This window comes from Festucalex cinctus, chromosome 7, assembly GCF_051991245.1.
Source record: "Festucalex cinctus isolate MCC-2025b chromosome 7, RoL_Fcin_1.0, whole genome shotgun sequence".
In the NCBI taxonomy this organism is placed as follows: Eukaryota; Metazoa; Chordata; class Actinopteri; order Syngnathiformes; family Syngnathidae; genus Festucalex; species Festucalex cinctus.
In genome coordinates this window covers 21674278-21685266 of record NC_135417.1, presented here as the reverse complement: position 1 = coordinate 21685266, position 10989 = coordinate 21674278, and the positions used below count along the sequence as shown (strand labels likewise).

Genomic DNA, 10989 nt, shown 5'->3' with positions numbered 1-10989 from the left:
TTCATTTTGATTTTAATGTTCCTCATGTTGGCATTTGTTCATATGATTATCAATATTTTTTTTTTCTTTTTAACAAATTGTAACATAAGAAACATCTTATTTTCAGCAGTTCCTTAATATGGCTAATTGCCAGCCCAGTGTGAATGAGAAGAAGACAGTGAGAGATTCCACTGAGAAAAATGCTAATGATACTTCGGCTATCATCGTCCAGGCCCCAATTCCAACACATCATATAAACACTGTGCTCCACGTTTGCAGTAATAAAGGGCAGACAATGATGTATTACCCAGAAAGCAGAACGAGCTCGATTGTAAAAAAGAAGCTCACAAGATGAAGACACAGCAGAGGAGTGTGCAGCATGCATGGCAGAGCCGTCCAGTGCAGTCAAATTGCTGAGTTGAGTCAAAGCGACTTGGAGCTTTGACTCGGATGCACAAAGCTGAGCTTACTGGCTTACCTCAGCACTGCACCAGAGAGGGACTGTCACTGGATATTACCATGCACACCACTGAGCAGAATATCCCACAGAGTGGACCTCTTAGAAGCCCGACTCACCTCCACTCTGGGGACTCTGGCTACTTTTTCAAATGTGTCTGTGTATGATTTTGCGGTTCAGAACCTTCACATTAAAAATGAATAGCCTTAATAATAACAGAAGCTCTCCGAGATTTCCAGTGGACCAAAAGGCATGCCAGTGTTTGTGACAATGCTGTAAACATGCGCTTTACTATGGTAAGCTTGGTTGCCAGTGTGTATTTGTAAGCAGTGTAATACTACAGTTATTGACCATATATCATCGAAGCATATATGATTGTAGCACCCTATAATGTAATCATTTTTTAAAAATGTAATCATGCTGAAAATGGTAGAAAATGCACACTTAACTTGAATGTAATAATTTCACCAATAATATAATAAAAAAAATCCTGACTGACATTTTTACCATCCATCCATTTTCTGAACCGCCTGCTCCTCACAAGGGTCACGGGGGGTGCTGGAGCCTATCTCAGCTGGCTTTGGGCAGTAGGCAGGGTACACCCTGGACTGGTTGCCAACCAATCGCAGGGCACACAGAGATGAACAACCACTCACACTCACACGCACACCTAGGGACAATTCGGAGCACCCAATTAACCTGCCATGCATGTCTTTGGAATGTGGGAGGAGACCGGAATACCCGGAGAAGACCCACGCAGGCATGGGGAGAACATGCAAACTCCACCCAGGAAGGCCGGAGCCTTGACTCGAATCCCAGTCGTCAGTACCCGATAATTTAATATCTAATTACATCATGATATATTATATCATATCCCAGAAGTGTTTGCGGTTGAGCAGCAGTTCTCATCAAGTGGGTGGAGCTTACATTGATTAACTCTGCAATAGTTGTTTAACTCTAAATAAATCAACTATGTCAATCAGACACAGCTAAAAATAAGATTTGGTTGTTGAAATCAACTCCAAAACATTTCGCACCAAAATGTTGAAGTTCCAGTTTTTGCTGTGAAAGTACACAACAGTCTTAGATTCTCAAATCACAAAATGTAGAACTTTTCACTTTACATTATCTGTCAAGTTGTACATGTTTTGTTTTGAGACAAAAAAAAACACCTGGAGGTAATGTAATTTATCAGTAAAAATGTTATGACGATATCATCCAGGATTTTTTTTTTTTGGGGGGGGTGAAATAATTACATTGTTGGGTTTTATTATATATTTTTTTATTTAATTAAATTAAAATTTTATTATATTTTCAGAAAATGATTACATAATAGTGTGCTGCAATCTGCTGTATCAGACGCCCTTCTTCTTTGAGGCAGGCACAAACCAACAACTCTCCCCAAATTGACGCCTTTCCACTAAACAAAACAAATAGTACACGTGGGGGAACCGTGACAACTTAACTGTATCCATGTTTGCATGCCTGCACCAGCACAGGTACAAATGAACAAACATTTGGCTGCCGTACAGTGAAGTAAATATAATAAATAAATGTCCACAAGTGCTATTTGAGGAACTATTGTTATTTGTCTAATGCCTACTGTGGCGTGTTTATTTGGAGCGTGGCACTGTAAACTCTGTCCACTGTCAGAAATAAGGATACGACCACATTGTAGTTATGGTTCCCCATGGAGGGCCATTATGACAGTGAAACCATAAAAATGTACCTCCTCATATTATTACATACACAGTACACAAATTGATGGGTAATTGGTTTTGAAATAAGTCAAGAATAATAGTTTGTTCAACTATTGCTCGTTCAAGTTACTGTAGGGGTTTGGAAAAAAAGAAAGTGCTTACACTATCTTCACATTATTATTTATTTCATATGACAATTAGAAATTTGTGACCAATTTCATCAGGCCTCATGGAAGTTGACATGCTTGATAGCTTTCACTGGACACATTAAATGACTTGGAGGGCCAGATCTGGCCCCCGAGCCTTGAGTTTGACACTAGTACCTTAAGGTAATCATTTACAATATACCTCATAAGGCTAACTTACTAGCGTTAGACTGTCTACTATAGAATGAAGTGCCAAATATGAACATCCTGAAAATTAGATGTGACTTTAATCGGACCAGAGCTGCACATCTTAAAAACTATTCCTATCTGACTTTTAAATCATGTTTGTGAGCTGTGGTATACAGTTCAGAAGTATGTGAACAAATGCATACTCCATTTTCAAAGTCGATTGGCTGCCACGAAGCGATGAGTAAAGGTATGCTGCACTCGAGGAAAGTGGGAAAGTCAGACTTTTCCAACTTCATACCAGGAAGTGTACACAAGAACGCATCTTTGAACTCGGAGATCCAGTTGCTACTTCAATCTGACATCATGCGACAATGGCGACCCCCATGGAGGGACACACCCAAAACGTAATTTACAAGATTTTAAACAGATTATCTGTATTTATTGTAACTTTAATTTAGTTATTTGACATGGGTTCACGTGACACAGCGTGATTTGTAATGGCTGTGTTAACTTGAACAACAAATCTGCAATCTTTGTTGTTTACATTTGCCTCAAACGCTTTAAACCGAGACAATCCGAGTGGGACAAATGCGGTTTCCCACTTTCCTCGAATGCAGCAAGCGTTCAATTCATTCATTATTTATTTTGAACTTTATGCTTTTGCAGTGCCTTTATATTAGTTAGGTAAATACAGTCGTATAGCCATAAATGCTAAAAAAGGGGAAAATAATAATAATAATAATAATAATAATAATAATAATAATAATAATAATAATAATAATAAAAGGCATAATTTTTTTTCTGGTGTTCAGTTTTCAGCCAAGCGTTTTGGCCATACATTTTCATTTTGGAGCATCCCTAGTATTTTACAACACACAATATGTCCTGGGGATGCTGATTGGCTATAACTGTAGACATAATTGTAAAACACACCTGTTTTTATGCCCTCCCTCGAGACAATGATATTGTCCCTATAACTAAAACGGGGTAAGGGTTAGTTCGTAGTACAATCTGCGAAAGAGATGTAAATGGATATCATTAACTTGGACTTGGTTAATGACAAGTGCCCTTTTTCTGACTGTGGACAGCATAAGTCAAGTCGAGTAATAAAATGTTGCAAATTGCAAGTCCAATGTGCACGAGTGAATAATTGGTGACAATCTGTTCTGTATGAAACCCATCATATGACACAAAAGTGTGCATTGCTAGGTCGAACTTTCCACTATATCCTCCAGGGACAAGTGTGCAGAGGAGTGACTGGGACTGGATTTAGTTTTCAGGCTAATGGAACCGTAGAGTTTGGCGGAACGTTTGGAATAAGCAATGACTTTCCTCCTGTACATCTCTCCTTTCCACATGGAGATCATGAGCAGTGTGGAAAGCACAACCCCGCCCAGAGTCAGCAAGCACAATCCGGCTATGACGCACCGGTCCAGGTGAGCTCCAATGCGCGCGCTCTCCAGCTCCATTCTCTCCATCTCCCTGGCCGAGACGCTGTCCCTGTCCACGACCACATCCCGGGGCACGGCGTAGGAGATGATCACCAAAGAGATGCCGGTCACCAAAAACGTGACTGCGCTTATAAACCAGTAGTCCACTGAGGACCCTGAGGCCTCCCCAAAGGACAGATCATCCTCGGACATGAAAGAAAATTCTGGTGCCGTCTCTGAGCACGGCTCGCAGTTGCGCCCGGTTCTGTGAGAACTTTTACAGCTCGTCTCTGGGCTGCCAATGGCCAGGTTGACATTCTCATCTATGTAGGTGAAAGATGTCTCCAATTCCTCGTCGCAGCAGACGCGCACTTTCTCCTCCCCAAGGGGGCGCAGTTTGACCTCCGAGCGCCTCGCAGCTGAATGACACCGGTCATGGGAGCTCCTGGCCGGGTTACAGCCGGCCTCCCCGAGGGACCCCACTCCTGTTGATTCGCTCTGCTTGCGGATGTGCAGCACAGCGGTGAGGCGTTCAAGGACGGAGGGGGAATGTGGCTGCTTATCACCGTCCCTTGTTAAAGGCAGCACCGGAGACGCCATTCGGTCTCCCCGCCTGCTGGTTCCGTCTTCCTCCCTCTTCTATAATGCTGCTGCACAGCATCCCTAATGAGACAAGTCAAATGGTGCATGTTAATTAGCTAACCCTGATGAATAAACTTGATTTGTGTGGTGTATGTGTGCGCAAATGGTGTGTGCTTCATAAGGAAAGTGCGCAAAACGCACACACTGCAGTCAGAGAAGTGTGTAAAAGCTACTTTTAAGTTGATTAGAGAAATCCGTGGACTCGTCTTGAAAGACGCTTACATTGGATGTGATGAGCCAAATACCTTTGTATCCAATTAGGCAAGGGATAGCTGTATTCATCCTAAACCTAGATTAAACTATATTCTAATGATCTCGTACAAGCACGCAACTAGTAAACCGGATCTAAAACGTAAGCAGATCACGATCTGCAATAAGGACAGGTCGAGATGGAATAACACATTTTATTGGATTAGCGAAAACATCCATCAAGATACAGTTCCATTCGGAGACGACGCTGCTGCATTTGCATGGAGACATCGCGCACAATCGTTTTCCAGTCCCTACTGCAAAAACATTCCCCAAACGTGTCATTTATCAACAAACCAACCGTTTTTCTTCAGGATCCCTTTGGCTGCCGCACACCGAAACACGCCATCGCATGTAACTCCACGCCACCGAAGGCAGGTTTAGCCAAAAGGGTTTCAAGTGAGTACGCCTCGGCTGCCGTCTCTGCTCGGAGATGTGACGTGAGAGGCTGAATTGATTGGAGCTCTTTGTTTGCCCCGCCCCCCACCGGAGCTTCCACTGCCCTGCACCGCTGAGAGGAGCTGACCAGATCAGCACCAAATCAGCAGCAGGCTGACTCGCTCAGATGTGCAGCCTTTTTAACAGACAAGACCCTCATTGCCTATTGAATTCGAAATCAATACAAAAATAATAGATGTATGAATCTACCGTTAACAATAGTCAGTAACTTAATTGGACTGTAAAATACAAATATACGAATTCTGCTCCCCACCAAAAACACGTTCAATTCAGCTCATTTGCGCGATTATATCTCAATTGCATTCTGTATGTGGAAAATGTTGCGGCTAGTAAGTGATTTGATTATAGTGTCTGAGTTTACATTAGCCTAATATTTTAATAGTGTACATTCTGGGCACCCAACTTGAATCATCTCTTGTATGGTATGGAAATAAATGAAGCATGTGCACTGAGGTGTCCGAAGAGTGGAACCCTCTCAGTTACCATAAGGCCCATTAAAAGCTCATATATTATTCGAGTTAGTGATCAATAAAATCAACATTAAGCACTCCAACTTGGATCCAATACCCAAAGTTGAATGGAGTTCCTGATTATTAAAAGTGTGAGTGTTTACCCTTACAGGTGATGGCATTATTATCTATGCTTTATTTTTTATTTAATACTGTCTTCATATTGGATACAAATATACACTGGTGTTATGTAAACAGCATTGTCAAATTGTGTGTATCACACACCATCTGTTGTCATGCTCTCAGAAGATTAGTGACCATGCAGATCACCCAACCATTTTTAATCTTGAGTTCTAATGGGCCACGTGATCTGTGACTTCATTCAAATCTTTCGACGTGTATTCTCCATCCTCGCAGCTCTTTACTCTGCTGTACATTTTAGTGTGAACAACAAATAATGTACAGTACATTTTCACGAATACAATTTACAAGTATTTCTCATTTATTTTTTCATCCCACCTTCAACTGCTGCTGACTGTTCTCTTGTTGGATATTTTACATTGCAGTTGGGTTGACGTTTCTCCCAAAATACTAAACTAGCAAATGAAATGAGAAAAAAAAAAGCGAGTGAGAGGAAATAGGAGTGACTGTTTATTGAGGAGGCACAAATACATGCTCTAGCAGCAATATTAGCTGCTTGGTCATAATGGTTGATGGTGTGTTTAGTTATACCACTTATTGTCAAATTTAAACTCTGTCTGAAGCACAGAAATGGAAAAACAATGGGCATAGATATCTGACTTCATGAAGGATTGTATTAGACCACTATGAGATGTTAACCATCTGTAACATCGCACCACTTTTGCTGTTGGCAAGGAAACCAACATCCAAGAGATGCTCAGCTTTCTGGGTGGATTTATTTACTTTCACAGTAAAATATTTTCTTTGCTATTAAGCGGTTTAATTAATCGATGGATGGATATTAATCCTTGGCCAAATTGTTCTCAGCGTGTCAAATTACGAAGCGCGCATTGATTTTTTGAAGGCACCCATTACAGATCATCCTGTTAAAAAAAGAAATTGATCAGGGTCTCATCTGCTACAGAGAAATCTATAGAAATTGCCACTCACATTGGTGTATGAATGGTGCGGATGCTTGATGGTGGCCGGAGGCACACACTGGCAACCACACTTCCGTCAGCCTGTGACTACTTACCACCACCAGAGTGTGATTCTGTGAGTGTATGAATAATGTATCCATTGTAAAGTGTGAAGTCAGGGTCCTTTTTTCTTTCCTGACTTTGCAACTCGGATTTACGAGTTCAAAGGGATGTTCCCGTGCATACTTCCTGGTATGGAGTCGGAAAAATCCGACTTGCCACCTTCCTTGAATACCAGCATTAATTACATACTTTTGTAACATTAGACATGAAATATGTTGGAATGTAAGTACACCTTTTTATATAACATCTAGGTACCAACAAATGTTTATAAAATGTAAAAAACAACAACAACAAAAAACCCGGTATTTTCACGGTACTTTACAGAATTCAGCGCACCTGACCACAACCAGCCCTGAAAACGCAACAATGGCAGTGGCAACACCAGGAAACAGAACTGTAACAATTTCAAAATAAGAGAGCACAACAAATGACTCACAGCATTAACAATATCGCAGGAACATGTTTATAGCTTTAAGGTACATGTAATAATAGCTTTAAAATGTGAAATAAAAATCATTATCTATTGTTGAAGAACATTCCAAGTCACACAGGCAGCCAGGGCTAATTCAAGCCACACACAACTGAAGTGGAATCAATCGGACAGTAGTGGTTAATTTATCACATGGAATCCTTATTTATCCTGTGCATCACTGTCATCCCTTTGAGTAATATCTTGCAAAAGACTCTTTATCTCTGTTATATCCGGCACAGAAAGGAGACAGGCAGTCTGTGTTGGGTCGCTGCTCCACTCCATTCAATTTTTTTTTTAAGGTATTGGTGTTTCGCTTGGTGGTCTAGTTTTTCCTGACAAAATCCCACCAGTTTCTTGCATGCTCACATTTTTGTTTTACTCACAAAGAAATTCGACACATTCATAGCCTTTCCAGTATGCCTTTGTTGACATTCACCATAGTCCCTAAGATTGTGGATGATGACATTGGTTGACGTCGTCGCGGTGCATGAGCCCCAAAAATGATTCCAACTGAAGAGCTCTGGCTACCAGTTTGCATGCTCCACTTTGTTCCTCTGAAGAGTTGTCTGTGAATAGTTTTCAGTTAAATGCAAGTCCACTACATGCCAGCAGAGTGCGCAATTTTTCCTCTTGCATGCTCTGACCGGCAGTGCGAGCCTGCAAAGCGAGCAGAAAGGAAACCAAAATGATGTTAAATAAGCTAATCATTGACATTGAGATTGTCAAATAGAATAAAAACACGCTAGGTGAAGATAGAGAAACTTCAGTGGCTGACATATCTTTGCATGCGGAGGTGCAATGTCCTATTAAGTGAGAAGTTGGAATCTGAGTTTTTCTTAAAGGTGCGCGATGCAAGATTAGACTCAAATTTGAGTGTTAAAATAACCATATTTTTCACCCGCACATGTTTTAAGAATTCTATAATGGACAGGAGGCACGACTGTGGCACAATGACTGTTGCCCACATTTTTCTGTAAAAGAAAAAAATGTTGGAGGGTTCGGGCCGGAATCTTTAACTGTGGCTCTGAGCATGACGTCATGCGCGTGCATGCTATTGTCCCTGTTAGCTCTAGCGATTGAAGACAAAGACAAGTGAAAAAACTTCAGACCAGCGTCATGGGAGGACGCGGATAAATATAGGAGCAGCGTTTGTCAGGTGGAGAGAGCTAAGAGCTATCCTGGGGATGAAACGGAACCCACAGCTTGCTGACTTTTTGCTAAAAAGGTAAGACTTCGTAAGGAAAATACGATAGGGTCTATTTATGATTAGCAGTGCAGAATAAAACTACCACACGGTCGCTAACTAATGTCTCCGCACTTGGGCATATTAGCAACGTATTGCTATCCTCAATGTCATCGGATTCACGGGATGCACTATTTACGTTTGGAAGGTTGTAATTACGTAAGCTTTTTTCACTCAAAATGACTTTCACATACAAAGTAACTTGAAGGTTAATACGTTTCTTACCTCTGTAGACATTATTAAGCCTACGAAAAAGGCGTTGTGCTCCGTGTTTACGTTTGTTCGATTAACTTGGAGGTTTGCTCGTGCCCGAGAAGTCGCGCACGCTCCTGGCCGTGTGCACGTCGCTGGGGTCCATTCCGCGTTTCGCCAGAGGGGTCCCAAATGTGCAAAAACTCTGAATCTTGCATCGTTCCCCTTTAAATCAACAACTTTTGTTCAATAATGAATGACAATATAATCATTCTTTTTGTTCAGGCACATTATTTTCAATGTCAGTATTGTAGATTTAGGTATAACTAAACATTTAATAAAGTTATTATAATATTTTTTTTTTTACAAAAAAATCTGACCATCCCTGCAGGGTTCACAAACTTTTGAGCAGCACTGTATGTGCCAAGTCTGGAGTGGCGCTGTCGTGCTGCCACAGGGAGTTAACTGAAAGCGAAGAAGAAGAATCAGCAATGAAGACGAACCACTGATCTGAATGGGGTATGTCAAGATGCCACGGAAGAAGCGGGACTGTTTTTGCGTATCAATTTGGTTCCGGTTCGGTTTGCGACGTGTGGGCTGCGTCAAAATACTTGTGCTTCCGACTTTGTGCCCCTCGGTTGCGCGTTCGCAATCTGGACCGGAACCAAACTCAACGTTGATATAACTCACTGGAATCAGCTGTGCTGGAACCGAAAACGCAGAGTTTCTTATCTGAAGATATGTCAACTCACTGTTTAGGATTAATCTCACAGTTTGTTGAACCTGCTTTGTGAAATACACCTCAGGTATGTTCCAATGAGGATGTTAGATTATGGCATGATTAAGAATCCAACAAGAAATATAAATAATTTAATTAATATAGCATAATGTTTTATGAGCCTGAATTTCAAATGTGCCTAAATGTACGTAATCATATGTTCTAAAAACAAACAAACATACAAACACACAAACACACAAACAAACAAACAAACAAAAATGTTTTCAAGCTACACATGTACATACATCACACAAAAGAAGAACTTTATTGTCATTGTAAAATGCTGTACAACGAAATTTCGTTTGGTTACATCTCAAGAGCAGCAGCTAATCACATTAAAAGACAAAATTAATCCAAGAGATAATAATAAATAATAATAAATACTAAAATTATAAAAGAGTCAAAAAGTGCAGGTTCGGTGTGCATTAGAGGCCAATGTGTAAAGAAAAACGTGTTTTCCAATCAATGCCTAAATGTTGTCATCCACACACACACACACGCACCCACCCACAAAATAATAATATATATAAATAAATAAATAAATAAATAAATAAATAAATAACTATGTGAGGCAGATAAACAGGTTTGTTTGCGTAAGGAGGAAATGTATACGAACCAGTGGCATTTGCATTAGACTGCAATATGAGTTTCAATATCAAGCTGCGCCTTTCTTGCCTTTAACTTCGTGCAGATGATGATGATGATGATGTCGTTGAACCACAGCTGCTGCTTGCAACATTTTGTTTTTATTGTGCTTAATAAACAATTTGGGAAGTAATGTCAAAACTACGGCATGGTAGTCGAGTGGTTAGCACGTCCGCTTCCCAGTTCTGAGGTCTCCGGTTTGAGTCCAGGCTTGGACCTTCCTGGGTGGAGTTTGCATGTTCTCCCCGTACCTGCGTGGGTCTTCTCCGGGTACTCCGGTCTCCTCCCACATTCCAAAGACATGCATGGCAGGTTAATTGGGCGCTCCGAATTGTCCCTAGGTGTGCGTGTGAGTGTGGATGGTTGTTCGTCTCTGTGTGCCCTGCGATTGGTTGGCAACCAGTCCAGGGTGTCCCCCGCCTACTGCCCAGAGCCAGCTGAGATAGGTGCCAGCAGCCCCCGCGACCCTTGTGAGGAATAAGCGGTCAAGAAAATGGATGGATGGATGGATGTCAAAACTATATTTTGGTTGCGTTTGAGTGAGTAAAAGTGAAGAAATACTATGTTTACTTTGTTTCCACTTAGAGTGGGAAGTGCTGTTGTGAAAGGAGGTGGGTGCAAAAGGTCAGATGCTTGTGTAAGAGTGGGCAGATCCTCGAGCAACAAGCAACACACGTCACCCCAAGCCTCAGAGAGAAAAGCCACGAGCGCTCACGAGTACCACAACTACGAGGAG

At 41.3% G+C, this 10989-nt stretch overlaps 1 protein-coding gene across 1 annotated transcript; it reads right to left on the bottom strand.

The window, feature by feature from the left end:
- Window positions 1-1679: 1679 nt before the first annotated feature.
- Window positions 1680-5235, bottom strand: tmem74 (transmembrane protein 74). The gene is made up of 2 exons (XM_077527126.1): window positions 5094-5235; window positions 1680-4564 (listed from the first exon to the last, which is right to left on the bottom strand). The coding sequence occupies exon 2, from the start codon at window positions 4499-4501 to the stop codon at window positions 3677-3679; it is 825 nt and encodes a 274-aa protein (XP_077383252.1). The 5' UTR covers window positions 4502-4564; window positions 5094-5235; the 3' UTR covers window positions 1680-3676.
- Window positions 5236-10989: the final 5754 nt, after the last annotated feature.